Source organism: Catharus ustulatus, chromosome 1 (genome assembly GCF_009819885.2).
Source record: "Catharus ustulatus isolate bCatUst1 chromosome 1, bCatUst1.pri.v2, whole genome shotgun sequence".
Taxonomy (NCBI): domain Eukaryota; kingdom Metazoa; phylum Chordata; class Aves; order Passeriformes; family Turdidae; genus Catharus; species Catharus ustulatus.
Genome location: NC_046221.1, coordinates 38,253,537 through 38,271,074, shown reverse-complemented (window position 1 = coordinate 38,271,074; position 17,538 = coordinate 38,253,537). Strand labels below are relative to the sequence as shown.

The 17,538-nt window shown below is 35.2% G+C and overlaps 1 protein-coding gene across 2 annotated transcripts in view; it reads right to left on the bottom strand.

Annotated features, from left to right (window-relative positions):
* Positions 1–17,538, bottom strand: part of KCNH8 (potassium voltage-gated channel subfamily H member 8) — a 185,274-nt gene that overhangs the window by 32,023 nt on the left and 135,713 nt on the right. For both annotated transcript variants that reach the window (XM_033079300.1, XM_033079308.1), the window contains exons 8-11: positions 16,046–16,243; positions 11,867–12,066; positions 9,939–10,188; positions 5,771–5,985 (exon numbers count right to left, since the gene is read on the bottom strand). In XM_033079300.1, coding sequence (XP_032935191.1) covers positions 5,771–5,985; positions 9,939–10,188; positions 11,867–12,066; positions 16,046–16,243 — 863 coding nt within the window. The remainder of the gene's footprint in view (positions 1–5,770; positions 5,986–9,938; positions 10,189–11,866; positions 12,067–16,045; positions 16,244–17,538) is intronic.

Genomic DNA, 17,538 nt, shown 5'->3' with positions numbered 1-17,538 from the left:
GGGTTGCCCTGCTCATCTGCTCCAATTTCCCTCTCCCAAGTATCACCTGGATAATCCCACATCCAAGACAAAATGTTTGGGTCACGTTAGCTAATATTATCAAACAAGAAACTATGTGCCTTTCAGTAGCCTTAGTAACCCCTTTTCTGCCTGTCTAGTGGGTTTACCTACCGATGTGTGGCCATCTGTACTCTACAAATCTGGGATCAAATTACTAAAATTATAAAACCTATCCTCACAGATTATTGGGACCATTGGATCAAAAAATTGCCACATGCACCAAATGAGCCCCAGGAACTGGAATTATTTGGATCAGTCAAAATGGATTATTGTATAAATTTTGGGCATTTGTCATCTTTTCAAGATATTCCAGCAAATAGTCAATTATATTGAAACAAAACTTTATGGTGCAATTATACCACTCACACTTCAGTCTGGTCCAAAGTATACTTAATCCAACTACCACCTGGTGTCTTTTTCATCTAAAGAGACAGGGCTTGGCTGGCTATTCCATCAAAAATCAAGGGCGGCCCATGAAGCTTGGGGCATCTTACTGTGCTAGCACCTAGTGTTTCCATGGCTCACATATTAACACAAACAAAAAGATCAATTCACCAATTTGAAAAAGATTGTAATGGTAAAATTACCTATTGGACGAGAAAAACTGAAATCATTATGTCTTCTTTATTGCCACGGGTAGCTGCTGCTAAAGCCCTCAAACAATTAGATGGCATTGGATGCTGGCTCAATAACCAAACCAATGTGACATCAGTCGCCCTCCATGAACTACTGGCAGAAGTTAATGCAGTTTGCCATGCCATATTCCAAAACCGTGCTACAACTGACTTTTTATTATTAGCACATGGTCATGGCTGTGGAGATTCTGAAGGCTTATGCTGCATGAATTTATCAGATCACAGTGAATTTATTTCCTGCAGCATAAGCCTTCTAAAGGAGGGAGTTGGAAAATTGCAAATTGAGCAGGCAAATGACTGGCTCACCCATCTCTTCAAAGGCTGGAATCTATCTACTTATGCCTTATCTTTAATCAAAACGGGACTGTTAATTTTATTAATATTAATTACTGTTATTCCTGACGGTTAATATTTATGATGCAGACTTTTGAAAAAACAGTTTATATTTCCATTTTAGGAAAACAAAACAGGGGAGATTTTGAAGGTAACTCCAATAAAAATGTGGATGATCATGGCTTAAGGCTGTGGGAAAACCCTTTGCTGTAGGGGTGAGTAAAAATCACCCCCAGAATCCTCCAGTTCTAGATGTTGATCATTGCCAGAATGTTCTCTGTATCTCTTGCTGTCGTTTGGTTCCTTTTTGTTGCAATAATTTTAATATTCCTAATCGCCCTTTCATATTGGATCCCCTCCCTAAAGTCCGCCCTAATTGCTCCCCTCTTCCAAGCTTATGGATACCCCTGCCATACCCTAACACTTGCATTTTGTCATTGTCCTCATGCATGGAATTGGCCTCTATGTACCATCTTTCCTGGTTCGTTCAATACAAGATGATCAGCTTGCTGTTTGCTGTTTTCTATTATTAAAGCTTTTTTCCCCGCAAACAATCAGGTCAGATTTTCTTTCTGCATAAAGTTCCCAAGTTCAGTGAAGCCACCGACCATAATAGCTGGGCTAGGATAGGCTGGAGGCTCCATTGCTCTTTGGAGAGAGGGGAAGGAGCCAGAACACTACTTTAAAGTCTACAAAAGGAAGAGTAGATTCTTTTTAGTTGCAAGTCGTATCTAAAAACAAAGACTTTTGACTGTTCAGGATTATAACCTCTTCTTTTTGAGAATGACTCACATCAATAGAGCTTTAGTGAGACAAGGATTGTGCCTGCATGTGCCTTGTCTTCCTTTGGGACTTAATTATAGCTTGATAGTATAGGTGTCAAGGAGGCTTCTTGCTCTTTTTATCAGTGTGGCTCTAACAAAGCCTTGGTTTGATTTTTGATTGGTCTTTGTGTGTTTTTTGTCATTGGGTTTTTTCTGTTTATTTGGGTGGTTGTTTTTGTTGTTTTTTTTTTTTAAATCTGGATAATGCTGTAAATGCTTCTGTGTGGACATAAGAAATAACCTGAAACAATAAATTCTCACAAAGCCTACAAAGATATTGTCCCAACATTTACTTATTCTGAGTTTATAGGATAATTCAGAGTTATGAACAGCTGCTACTACTCTCTAAATGCATCAAATAACACATTTTACAGTGCTGGTGGATAACAAAATAATTCCCAGTTTTTCATGTTAATGTATGTGTGAAGATGTATCCACATATGTTTTAAGAACCTTCTTCTGATGGCTTATTTTTATCAAATCAGATATGGGACACTCTCACTGTCTAGTACATATGCAATTTGTAATTCATAGTGAAAAATTGTACAGACAGGATGAGGTACATGTCAAAATCTGTGTCACTCAGCAAACTATTTCCTTACTATGACAGCATAGTCACACACCTAGAAAAATTGGTTGCAATGGCCAAATTGTTTTAGTGTCACAGCTCCAGCTACCAGAAAAATTAGTGTTTTCCAGCTTTCCTCAAATAGTTGAATACATATACAAACACAGTTATTGGTTTATTGACCAAAAGGGAGCAAAGAAAGCAAGGGATAGATGATGCAAAAACAACAAAAAGTCTCTTTTGGTAGTTTCTCTCTTGCTGTGATGAAAATGTATAAAAAGATGGCCAAGTAGCACTGCCAGTGTGGCTGAACACACATTAATGATAAATCACATAGCAATTCCTGGCTTAAGAGTTATCATGAGGAATCATTTAAAGTCTGTCTCTCTGATTTTGTGTCTGTTTTTTCTTTTATTCATTAGAGCCTGAAATAGTTGCCTGCTCCTATACTTAAAATCTGGGCTTTTCTTCCAAGACTGCTAAACAATGCTTTCAATCAGTCTATTACCAGACAGCTACAGTTTCTACTTGTTACTGGGAAACCTGATTACATCTGGTTTTACTGAAAAGAGACAGAACTGTGGAAGTCCTTGAGCCTTTTCCACAGTTATACCTTGCTTGGAGTTTAGTGCAGATGAAACACATCATTATATATCCTCTCAGACTTGCAAATGAACCAAGAAAATAAATTTAAAATGTTTCGTTTTTGTATGTTGGTTGGGAAGATATGTAATCTAGTGCCAACTATCCAATTTTGATACTTTGGGACACTACAGATGACTTCTGACCCCTCTTTTGTCCACATGCTTCTAATTCAGTTCGAATCTCTGATTCAATTTTAATCATACAATGAAGGTGGAAAGCAGATAAATTCTTATTTACCAGGACTAAATTCTTATTAATTCTCAGCTTTTTAATGCTGGTTTAAAGTTTTAGTAAATCTTCAACCTACAGTAAATTTTGTGGACTTTGACTGAAAATGCAATAACATTCTAGGTCAAGACTGAAAGACAGTTCACAAAGTCATAACGGGAAAATTAATGTTATTTCACCCTGCAGTTCACGTGACCCTAAATACTGCTGGTGGTTCATTTTAAGAAGTATTAAATTCACATTCAGCTACAGATTTACAGTCATTTCAAACATCCAAGAAAAAGAAAGTGAGAAAGAGACTTGTTCAAATTAATAGATCTACTATTTAACTAAGGAAAATTTCTTCAAACCCAAGCATTCCATAAAGCTGCAGAAGTCACAGATATTCTCAAAAGTATTAGGGAGAAGGAGTCCTGATACAGTGGCCTAGCTGACAAACACTCCCATTATACCATTCCCAAGTGCTGTATTAAAAAAAAAAAGCAAACAAAAAGAAGCAAAAAGTCATATTAGCATACCTACAAACTGTACATCTGAAAACTTTCTTCTTACTTTTCTCTGACTGTAATCATCAGATAACTTCAATTATTTCTGTTTGCACATATTTTTCAGCAGAAGCAAAGACAGGGTATTTTTCTGCAAAGCAAGTGGTCGACCAGGCACACTTGCTGTTGACATAGATATCTGTCCTCATTTGTACCATCTAATTTTGTGGTGGTACAATTTTTGGCTGCCTTATTTATACTGTTTATCCTTATTGATAAGTGAAATGATTGGGAAAAAAAGGAGATGTTCTACTGCAGGAGAAATAGTAACAGAGGGGATAATTAAGCAGAGGATGTAGGCAAAAGTGGCACAGATAATCTGTCTTGGATTCTGTTTATCTGTCTGTGACACTGGATGCTACTTCATGTTGGGATATTTTTTCCTTTAATTTTAAGGCAACAGTTTATACCATGAAAATATGGTATACATTCAAAAATACCCTAAGTATTTTCTACTTTAAAGCAGAAAAATTATTTGGACGTGTCCCACATTGCTTTAAATTCCATCCTCCTCAGAGAGCCTGAGAAACACTCTCCTTCAAGGCCACCATAGGCTTGTTGTCAGCAGGCAGTCTGTACATCTCTCAACTGACTTTAATTTGAGAAGAGTTGTCCCTGAATTGTTAAAAACTGAATGCAGTTGAGAGGGTGTTCCCCAGATTTGTCACCATACAGAAAAGCATGAAGCAACATATTGTGGGGATCCATCAAGTTCCACGACAAAACTGCAGTGGGGAATGCAATTATCTTCAAACCCTATCTTTTCATGGAGTTTTACTCCTTTCCAGATCAAACACTCATCCTCAAAGGAAATGTGTTATACAAACTAATCACTGGGCTCTCAGAACAGCTGTGTACTCTCAGCTGCTGTTTTCAGCATCAGGAAGTTTGGAGACATTTCAAGAGACAAACAAATGAGATATCCTGGTTATTTTCCTCTCCAGAAGTACACACTTCTGTATGGACTCCTTTCTGCTGCAATGGTTTAATAGTGTTGCTGTGGAAACACTGCACCAAAGTACACCTAATAGGAAGCTGTGCAGAAAAATCAGCCCATATATCAAGCTCATTGGGGTTTTGCACTGAAAAGTACTTTGGTGCACTCTTCCTTGGCACTGCATTTGTTCCCTGTCTTGAGAGTATCCTAGTGAAAATTCTTGTTTTTCCAGTGTTACCTCCCTCTGTGTTAGGAGAAGCACAAAACAGAGACAAACACCTGAACTGTTAAACAACAAGTTAAGAGTTTGGCTATAACTGTCTTTGAGCATTCACATGATAAAGTCAGAAAAAAAGAGATGTCATAGAAGCTTTTCACTATTAAAATCCGAATATACGTGTTTTCTATACAATATCAGTGAAAGTACTTTGACGAGTCTGTACAGAAGCCTTTAAGGAGCGCTTTATCTGGAATTTCTTGTTTTGTTTTTGTTTGGTATTAAAGTATTCATTTAAGTGGAAAAATACATTTCATTTGCAGTGTATGAGAAACAACTGTTTCTCATTTTCATTGTGTGTGATGACAGTCTTAACTAAAAGTGATAACCAATGATGTATGAGATGGATGTTCATTATGCTGGCACATGAGCTTCTAGAAAAGGTATGGCTAAAAATCTTTACTTGGACACATAGTTTATATAACTGAATTACTTTTAGACATAAACAAAAAGTATTTGAAAAATAAAGAATTTTCTCTCATGGATGATATTTGTTATGGAAAATGAGAAGCAGAGAGATTGTTCAATGTTTATGACCTGACCAACTGATAAAAATTCCTGTAGGTAATATCTGAATTATCAAACAAATGGAATCAGCAGTTCCTTTAACATAATTTGTATATTATTTCTTTATTGTGACAAAATTATGAGAAATTACTAAGGTAGGAGAAACACCTGAAAGATTACAAAAACCGCAGAGACCTTTAGAGATACTTACATCACTTTCATGGCCTTCTCTTAGATTGTAAGTGAGATCATGCTGGATGTCTTCAACAAACTTATGAGCATACTCTGGGTAGAGGTCGAGCACTTCAAAGAGACCTTTGAGTATTATACATTGGAGGTCACAGTATGTTAGAGCTTTAACATCTGCATTTGTTTTAATAACTTGATCCCTAATGGATAGGTTTGCTCCAATTAAATCTCCTTTACCTAAAAGAGAATACAAAAATAATTATCTTCAGAGCATAAATTCTTTGCTTCTTTTTTGAATCATAAAGCTGTTTAATGAAATTGCTACACCTAAACCTGAAATCCCATTGATACTAGTGCTAAAGGCTAAAGGGTCACAGACTAATTTTTTTTTCTTTTTTGCAGAAGCAAACTTATGCACAATTAACTGGAGGTACACAAACTAGTTTCCAGACAGGTAACTGGCTGATTTAAGGGAGCAGCAAAGTAAATATGTATAAAATGAAGATTTATGCTAGGAACTAATCACAGGTGCAATTTTGTTTTTTCAAAAAACTGTTGTCAGGTGTTTTTGTGTGTGTCTTAAAACATGCAGGTGTTAAGACAACATTTTAACATCTAGAGAAGAAAACATGTAGAGAAGAAAAAAATGGCCTAAGAAAAAATAATTATGCTGTTTTTTTTTTCCTTTATGGGCAAGATAGCCTTAGAACATCAGTTATATTACAAACGTCAATTGACTATGTATTGAGAAGCACAAACATTTTGTTATTAAAAGCTTCCATAAACATCTAAGGTATAAATTCTGAAGTCATTGAACCAGAGGTTTTCCCCAAAAAGTTACATGCATTAGCAAGAGTGGAGCCGGCAAGTTCCAGAAAATGACTCCTTCCCTCTATATTTGTCATACCTCATCTGGAATACTGTGTTCATTTTTGTGCTTCCCAGTACAAGAGAGAATATTGCATAATAGAGTGAGACCAAAAGAGGCTACCAAAAATCAGGGACTAAAGAATGCAATTTATGAGAAAAGGCTGAAAAAAATCTCCATCTTACAAATAGAAGGCAAAGAAAGGATATTATTACTGTCTTCAACAGCCCAGCAGAAAATTGTAGAGAAAACTGAGTTAAACTTCTCTTCAGGGTGCACAGGGAAACAAGATGTACTGGGCACAGAGTGCAACAAATTAAATTCTCATCATAAATCAGGAAGTGAAAGTCAAGAAATGGTGGAACAGCCTGCCCAGAGAGGCTGTGGAATTGTGAGCATCCTTGGAGATGTTCAGAACTTGCCTGAACATAGCCCTGAGGAATCTGAGATAAATTTGCCCTGTTTTAAGTAGGTTTAAGCTGGGTAGCTCCTGAAGGTCTGAAGGTCCCTTCAATCTTACACTGTTCTGTGATTAATAAATAATAAGTTAAGACTGTTGCATTGGAAAATCCACTCAGCATGTGATTCCAACTGTATATTACACAGGAAATAGTCAGTCAACCATCCCTGAATCTTCTTAAATGGGATAGTTTTACATTTTAAAATATAACTTTTAGTACCTTAAAATAATTTTTTTTCTTATTATGTGGACCTTGAACAACTTTCTCAAAAGTATTTATCATAAACTCAGGCTAGGGAGGGGTTTTCTCTTATGCCAGGAATATATATATATATTAATGCTACTTTGGGGTCTCTTAAAAATCTCTGTTAATATTAATGAGAACTGGTATGAGCTTAGGTCAATCTGGGAAAGAGAAATTTGATAGGTAACAATAATATCTGTCATTGCTCATCACAACATATATTGCTACAAAATAAAATACAGCAGAAAGCTAAGCAGTAATACACTTTTACATTTTACTGTAAATATCAACAAGATATTAGATTTCTTCCATTATATTAAGCAAAGGGTTGGCAGTATTAATTTATTGCTAGCTGTTAATATGGACAAGGGAAAGAACATTTTAAATATACCAAAACTGATCCTTAAACATCTTAATTAGAAACTTTTAAGATATATGAACAGTATTAGTATCAATACCGTATAAAAATTTTGGAAAAACTGTTTGATTTTTATTTGATTGCAGTTAAAATTTTGAAGTAATTTCAGGTTTAAAGATACTACAACTGATCTGATAGTGCTAGCATATGTTTCTTTTTCAAAAGAAAATCATACAGCAAAGACTTTAGGTAGTAACCTGAAGTTTCATGTAGAATTAATGAAGTGATTAAATGATTCTACCTTGAATGTCAACGTTTGTTACATAACAGAATCCTTTCAACTATTCTTAGTAGCTCTTTTCTCTTTAATTGGATAATAAGCTTATATATACATGTTTCTCACGAGCACATCTGTTTTTCAATAAATCAGGGACATGCAAAGCTATAAATGTTCTCGCTATGGGAATTTTAAAAATAATTTATTGTTAATGTTTTTAAGAAATTAAAGATATATGATCAAACAGTACATAACTCATATTAAGACATATTTTCCCATAAAATATATCCTAACTAATAGTCTCTAGAGGAAGGAAAGATATATTTAATGAGAACATTTCACTGAGTTCTTGCTGCAGTGCTTGTTAGTGAGAACGGTTCAGTAAACAAAAACTAATCCACTAGAATTAGAATCAGGACAGAATTATAAAATATTGTGGAGACTGCAAGTATCTCAGCATTGTCAGGGAAAAAACTGCTGTCTTGGATTTACATGACATCAGTAACACAATTTCTTGCAGGGACCTATGTGTTTGATGCATTCACCTTCTGCTGGTGTTAATTGGGTTTAATGATAAAGCTCCCATTCACTGTAACAAAACATTCTTTCGTTGTGTTATGTTTATGTTTTTTGCATTATGATTTCATTAACTCCTCTCAGAAATCCACCGATCTTTTTCTTATTGTTTTGCTTGTCACCATTACACAATGATGTCTTAATTAACACTTTCAGAAGTGCTTGAAGATGGAATCATAATGAAATCATAGGTCCAATGGAAATACCTCTTGAACTTTTGCTGGCTTTTAGCTTATATTTTATTATAAGTCATATTTTATAACTTTGTTCTATGTGATTCAATGAAATCAAGAGATTCTTAAACTCCCTTGAAATGAACAAGTGATGGAGTGATGTGGAATGTCAATCTAACAGAATCAAAGAGTTCTGAAACAAGTAGGACATGTAACATATTTATATTCTTAAAAAAGACCAATCAAATGCATTCTAGTAAAATAAAGGAAATTAAATTACAGAGGACCAGAAGCTTGCATTATCAGCAGTCTAGTATAATCCCAGGAAACAGGAAGGAAAGCAAAAAACGAAGTGTTCTTTTTAACTATGTTTGATAAGAATATTAAAAATTATTAGAAAGAAGAATACATTTAAGTATAAAGAGATATTAAAACCATAATAAAATAATTCTCTATTTTAGAGTAAAATTTTATATTTTATTTTGCCAAAAAACTTTAGAAACATTAACCGAGACAGGTCTAATCATCCTTTAGCAGAAGATAAAGAGTATTTCTTTAGCAGGTCTTAGATTGAGGCAAATCACAGAAATTTATAGCTAGAGATGCTTAAACCCCAATGAATAAAAATCTTCATCTTTGCAAACAAAAATTTATTAGAACAGAATTTCTGGCCTTTCTCAGTTCCAATATACTTAGAGGACTGCAGACAGCATCAGTTAGCATGAAGTAGCCTGGGGGAGCAGAGCCAACAATGTTTGTTTTTCACCACGTGGCTTTTCTGCAAGGCACACTTGTAGGCAAGTGCCAAAGAATGAAAGTAGGCTCTTATTGCTTTCTTTCATTTGGGAGCATTAACCTGGCCACTAATTTTCATGAAAGATTTAGGAGCTAATGACCAGTGTTCTTTGAGCTGTCAATACCATCACCAAATATAGCAGAAAGCAGCAATTTGTGTCAAAAGCTTGCAAGTACCTCTTTACATGAAAAGAAGAGAGAATAGATATAAGGAAACCAGAAGTGAAATATTGCACAGCTAACTATCCTTCAATTGAAAGTTCCTTAGGTCAAAATATAAGAAAGTTTAAACTAAAAAATAAAAGACTAGGAGCATACATAGAATAGGCATTGCAAATTAAAATCTTTCTCATCTGGCAGTTTTCCGCCCATTAGTAGTGAAGGTTCTGCTACTCTGGGGAGCAATTCTTCCTCTTTGGGCCTATGATTGTGAACCTACCAAGGATTGCCAGCACAGTGCTGTCCTTTAGGACTTCCATGGAACCTGAGCACACAAAGTAGATTGCTTGCAGGGCATCCCCCTGCCGGAGCAGGTATTCCCCAGGAGCACAGAAGGAGGTTTTGATGTGCAGAGACAGAGACCTGAGGCAGCCACGACTGGCACACTCGAAAAGGGAGAGCTGCAAAATCTCCTTGTTCAAGTGCATGGTGATGTCTGAACGCAGCTCGTCTGGGAAGTCTTTTAAAAGCTGTCCAAAAGAAGGAAAACAATGATGAAAAACAGAAAAATTGTAAAATTATTTGTTTCCACTTTTGTAGAAGTGGCTTGATTTAGTGGTGCTGCATATGTCATAATGTTACAAATACTTCTCTTTGAATTTTCTTATCCCCTTGGTGAGACATGGTATTTTAAGAAATTTTAACACTGATAAATTCCAGGAAGACCATGAATAAATATATGCCTTTTACTACTGAAAAAAACCCAAAAAGCCCCACCAAAACAAACCAAAACAGGAAAAAAAGGCCAACAACACTGTTTGTGTGAATTCCCTCTAATGCACAATTTAAGTTTGTCCAAGCAGTAGGCTGCTCAGGTATACCATGTATACAGTGGCATATACAATGGAAACAGAGAATTTATAAAATTCATCAATATGTGATATTACTTCTACAGTAAAACCACTGGAAGAGGAATAGTTAAAAAAAAAAAAAACCCTGCCTTGAATGTGTTTTTATTCTTGTTATTATTTTCATTTTTGAATAATGTAACTGGACACTGAAGGAGGGGTGGGAAAGGAACGAAGACAAGGTGTACATTCAATGGAAGAATCTATGGAAACTAGAAGACCATGAGGTCTCATTTTTTTCCTTTAAAGCTGCAAGCCCACAAATATAGTTTTGTTTTTAGTTTGGGGGGATGTGGTATCAGCCAATGCTTGACCAGAGTGGTCTCAGATAAGGAGTTTAATACATAAGAGGGAAATAATGAAAGACTGATGGTCTCTCCAGGAGCTGTGGTTGAAGTCACTCACTTTCAGTGTGACTAAAGGTGCAGAAGGTACAAAAGCTGAAGGGGATCATTAAACACATCTAGGAAAGCTTTGACATCTAAGTCATTTTTGTACCTTTGTAAATCTTACTAAGCTCCTTCTGTTGCTAAGATGCTGTTGAAAATCCCTTTCTTTGTGCTGTGCACAACACAAAAAGAATTTATCTGGAAAAGAATGTTCCAAACCCCAAATTTTTCTGCTTATTTCCACATTATCTTTAGACACCACTGAGTTTTATAACACAGATAACAAGAAACCTGAAGGGAGTGCTCCATTCAAATAACACTCCAGCAGAGAGAAGCCATTATTTCTCCTGCAGTACAGTAACACATAACCTGGATAAGTAATTTAAAACAAGCAAACACAAACACCACCAGAAATCTGTCTTTTGATTTCACTCTCAAGTTACAGTCCGTCATATTAAAAAATGTGGTGATATATAAATAACATAAAAATTCAGGCTAAAACTTGTTTACAGTATTTCAGTAAATAAAATGAAGGAGGAAGGAAGGGCATCATAGTTCCTTCTTTAAAAAGGGCCTAAAATCCCCATGTAGATATTTTGTTTAGTGAAAGACAGAGCTACTTATTATAGCACTTCTACTGGCCTTATCTAATAGGTTTTTGATTAATGCTTTTCAGCATTTGAAAATCACAGAAGACTGAATTTTACTACATTATCTGAAGTTTTAAACCTGGTTTTTCAAATTTCAATACCCCTCTTCCTGGGATAATCCAGATTTATTTTTAGGCATGGTTTTCTATGGTATGTAACTTCACACAAAATACAGCATCACAAAAGAAAAATTACCCCCTTCCTCAACTCATAGTTTGTAGTAAAAACAATCAAACACAAATTCCCCCCTCATCTGGTTACCTCATTGGAATCAATTCCGTTATTGACAGACCATGTGGTTTGGAAATATTCAAGCATCCTTTGCTTTAGCTGCTGTGGCAGGTGATGGACCCGTATAAAGTCCTTCAAATCCTTCGTTCTCGTGTGATAAAGGGACCATCTGGAGTACATCCTCTGAATTATGGCAGTCACATTGCCAAACACCAAGGCGTGCATCAGAGCTAGGAAGTATAGAAATGACATACAATCGGGAGTGATTTGTTGGTCAATAAAACTTAACACAGGAAATAAACAGCATCTTCTCAGAGCTAAAATTTCCCGATTGAGAGATATAAGAAAGCCTTCGAATATAAAACTCCTGGAGTAATGTTATATTAATACTATGATATTAATATGATTATTCATTCCTGATGTTTGAGACACTACAAGTCACCATCCTAGGGCAGGGCAGAATGGCAACTTATTCTACCTAGTCAGGGTACCTAGCAAAAGAATTAAATCAAATTAAGTTCATAGTCTAAGAGAAAAGGAAAACAGAACATAGAATCACAGAATATTTTGGGTTGGAAGGAACCTTGAAAATCATCTAGTTCCAATCACCCTGCTATAGGCAGGGAGGCCTTTCACTAGACCAGGTTGCTCAAAGCCTCATCCAACCTGGTCTTCAATACTTGAACACTTCCCTGAGCAACATCTTCCTATGCCTCACCACCCTCATAGTAAAGAATTTCTGCCAATATCTATGCTAAATCTATTCTCTTTTCAGTTTGAACCATTCCCACTTGTCCTGTGAACCCAGGTCTTTGTAAAAAATATAGGAAGGAACATATGTAGGCAGGTATGCTCAGAAAATAACAGGATACCAATAATCAGTATGAAAACTAGACTCAAATGGTCAGTTGGAAATTACACAGCACTTAATAGATTTCAGAGAATTCATATAAATAAAAACTCCATGTGTAGCAGAATGAAGTTGTAAATAAAATTTTAAAATGTATTGTATTCTGGGGGAGATATTTTTTAAAAAGTCAGGAAAAACCCCCATTGTAAAGCAGAAATTCAGGTTAAAAGAAATGTTCAGAGACAATCTGATTTCTTATGTTACTTGACAGGGTCAAATATGGCTAAAATTTTTCTGATATCCTGGAGTTTGTCTGCAATTAGTTATTGGTTTAGGAATAAAAAGACCAGAAGTGAAATTGAATAAATATTTACAGATATTGGTCATCTGGGTTTGTCTGTGCAGAAATGTGTTTTCTTATTTGAGTTGGAAAAATGGCTAGAATTGTCTGTCGTGTGATATTGATCTGATGTATAGAATACAAACATCAACAAAGTGTTTATAAAAAATACTAAAAATCTTGATTATTTCTCTGAAGAGACATCTCTCCATAGTGCTTGTAAGAAAGCAGACAAAGAAAGGACTTCTCAGAATGAAAGAAAGATTGATTTATAAACAAGACAAACAAGTTGCTGACCTTGTATGTCACTTTGCAGAATGTCCAGTGTGGGTGAGAAGAGACAAGGGGGAACAGGAGGAGGAAAGGATGCACTTTTAAACAGTAGAAAGAGTTAGAAAATTCTGTAGTCTGGAGTGTTAGAAAACTTTTACAGGCTGAGAGAAAGGGAAAGCAGTTGCTAACAATATCTGTGCCCTTACTATGAAGGGAGTGTAGAAAAGCAGATAGAGAACTACAGGGTAGAAATAGCAGGAAAAAAAAAAAAAGTATTATGGATGTAGTAGGAATAGTAAGCCTAACTGGAAATTTACTTCTAAAAATAATCAGGTGCTTCAACTAGGTGTTGTCCATGATGGCGCACTGAATAGCTAAGTCATTAATGTCAGAACCTAGAGCAACAAAATGCGAGGGACTGGTGTAATACTAGAAACAGGATATTATATTAGAAATATGACAGCTAGGTCTGAAACAATTCAGCCAGACACAGATAAATAGGTTAAAGAAATAGTGTAACCTCTTTAAGAATGCAATAATTAGTTTAAACAGGGGGGAAGAATAAAGCATGAGGTGATGTATGAATGCCAATTTAAGACTCACATGAGATGCGAGTCCCTTATCAGACTCCAAGGTTAGGAGCTGTGCAGCATAGAGATCTCACTGATGTTCTTACAGGCACAAATATCATCTAGAATTTTATTATTATGGTAGAATCTGTCGTTGCCTATACACATCGGAAGGCAACTGCTTCTCATAGTGACAAGCTATTCTTGGCTGTGACAGGCATTAGAATTCTTTAACAAATAATCATACACTTACCCTACTTTCTGTAAGAAACCTCTTACACCTCTGTCTAACTCAAGTAGGACAAGTTCAAAACTTCCAGGAACTGTATTTCATAAAGTGACCTTTATTTTAATAGATATTTTAAATCACATTTTGCTTGCTTAAGGAACAGAGTAATACCTCTGATCCCAGATAGGACTGGAGCTGCTACAGTGAGTCTCCAATCTCTTAAATACAAAAATACATATTCTTTGCTGAAAGAACATGGAGAGTACAAGACAGAATATGGTATGATCACTTGCTGAAGGGCAGATCTGATTAATATTTTACAGATGCTGGGTATCCTAGGAATTTTGGTTACATTTTAATAAGTAAATTTTCTTTCCAACTTTAGGAAGACATAATGTATTGAACAAGATCTTTTATCTTCAGAATATGACCTGTTAAAAATTTAAATTTCAAATTTATGCAAAATAAAAATTAATGTGGATATGTTAGTAAATATTAAAAAGGTGTTCCATATGCTGTTTATTTTTTAGGTTTAAGCATTTTTTTTTCTGTCTTCAACTTTTTCAAGGTTTAAGTAAATTTACGTCATTTTTTTCAGTTCATAGTGTCATACATTAAAGAGATACAGAAAAACTACTGATAAACTAACTCACCCTATCCATTATACCTGAAATTTCATTAACTAATGGCTTGGTCAAAAAATCTGAAAAACTTACACCAGTTTTTCTCAGAATATCACTTTCCATTAGGGAATTTTAAAATTAAATATCAACCAAAATGATATACTAATACAGGTTTTAAGAAATGAAGAGGTGTAATGTCCCTAAGCATTACAGATTAGCACTTTATTTCTGACAGAGTTTTCTAAGGCATGCTCATCAATCTTCGCAGTATCATTCTAGCTCCTTCCAGTTTTCTTGATTTTCTTCGATAGTATCTAAAATATAGTTTCTCAAGAAAATACTTGCAGTTCAGCCTGCTCTGTCTTTTTTTTTGCCTGGACATATCTTGTTCACTGGACTCTTGCAGATATAAATTCATTCTCCTACCTGCTTGCCTATAACCAGCTTCACCTTTTGGTCGTCAGTTCCCTCTTACTCCACTCAGTAGACTGATTCTTCATAATTTATTCAATTTATACAAGCATATTACAAGAAATAATAATGAAATTGTTATAACTGGACTTAATAAATGTATAGGATGCTTCAATATTCTACTTTGTTATATTTATGAAAGCTCAGCCATATTAAAGTGAATTAAATGTTCATCACTGCCTTACACAGGAGATATCTTGATTTCTTGATAGAAATGAAAATTCCTTCCTTCATTCCAACAGATTTTAGGTTGTGAAAGCCCCAAAGAACAGAGACCACAGTGTATTTAAACTATAATTTTATGCAACAGCCAAAAGAAATTAATTAACTGTTTGTGGTTTTGTGACATTGTCAAAAACAAAATTATAAAATTCTTGAATGATTCTTTGTATTATTTCCTCTCATTTTCAGGACTGAGGAAAATGAAGATAATTCATTGAACAATTCTTTTACCACATAATATTGCAAATATATAATTTACAGGTAATTAATCATGTTTCCCTGCTTTCAAGTGTCAAATTCCCAATTTATTGTTGCTCAGGAAAATTTATCCTGCAAAGCTGACACCCAGGGCTTTACTGACTAGCCCTGGAGAAACACCTACTAATATTTCCAGAACAGCTAAGCCAACAGAAAAGAACAAAAAGGTTAGAAATATATCTACCTAAGAGAGTTTATCTAGCATAAACCAAACAAAGGTTTTTTTCCTTCTCTTGCCATTTTAAATGGAATTTATTAAGCTTTCCTCTGTGTTTGTTTGGGGTTTCTTTTAAGAAGCTTAGCAGAATTTCAGCTTTTATTTGACTTTTTCCTACTCCTTGAAAATGTTTCACATGACACTGAATTGTACCTACCCCCAATCAGCATTGTGCAAATGGAGAAGATTTTTTCAGCATCAGTGTTGGCTGAAACATTTCCAAAGCCAACACTGGTGAGGCTGCTGAGAGTGAAATACAGGGCAGCTATATAGGCACTTCTGATTGATGGGCCTCCTAGAGTATTATTCTCATAATAAGGAGATTCAATTCGTTTTCCTAGCTCATGAAGCCAACCTGCAAAAAAATGCATAAAAAAAGTTACTTTTCAGTAATACTGACATCACCATAAAAACTGTACATTATACTAAAAAAAACAGTCCTAGAAGCCCCCACAAATCTACTTAAAAGACATTATATTCTTCACACAGTTGCAAGAATAAAAAGAACTGTTGGAATTTATGCAGCACATTAAGTATTGTGTCTCTGGGGTATTTATTTTTATGTACAATTTTTTATTATAAGAATTGCATTGCTGCATCGAAATCAAGTGGTTTTGAATTGCATATTACAGGTCTAATTAGATAATTTATAAAATCCATTAAGTCACTAAAAGGAAAATATCTTCACCTAATAACACTGCAGCAACAATGCAACATCATTTGATTCTTTCCATTAATTAATGCTTGGAAAGCTTTTTGACATTCTAATACTAAATCATTATAATAGTAATTACATATTCAGAGCTTTTAACATGTTTCTTTTTACTTAGAAAAGATTCAAAGAACTAAACATAACTTACAAACCAGAATTAATTTTCATAACATGCTTCAGTAAGTATTTTCTAAATTGTTCATTTAATCTTTCATTTTGATAAACGAGTCTTTGTGTGCCGGAGATAGCAGAATTAGCTACTGCCTTGGATATTTGAAAAAAACCAACAAAACAACCCCAAAGCAACAATGCAGGAAAAAATATGCAGCTGGAAAACACAACCTGAATGAATTATATAAACATAATGCTTCACAAAAATCAAGATTGAGGAAAATAGAAGGATAAAAATCTATTTGTGTGCCCGGTTTTGCCTGTTAAACAGCTTGCTTGGGAGATTGGGAATCTTTCTTGGGTATACAGGGAGAACTGCCAAAAGAAAATAATCCTGACAGACAGAGTTTTATTTTTAGAAAAATTGTTTGGGGGTCCTCTTTTTGTAAGCTGGGACCTGACAGACTGAATCACTTCCTGAAGATTATTCTCTCTGCAGTCAGCATCCATTTCAATGAATCCAAATATGAACAGGGGGAAATCTCATTGCACAGAATGCCTGCAGAAGTAGGGGGTAGATTTAAAGTCTCTGTCCCAGCACTTCCAATTCATTGGGAAAAAAGTCTGTAGGAATTTAGCACCTAGAATAGACCTGCTGAACCGTGGTTGCTCCCATGCTCAGCTCCATGCTTTCTACCATGCTGTCCTCCAGAGAAAGCTCATTTGGAAGGGCTGGGAAATGGCAGAGCAAGGTCTGGCCATGACCCTGCTGACCCACTCTCTGCAGAACAGAGAATTCTTGATCAAAGAAAGCTGCATTCTCATAC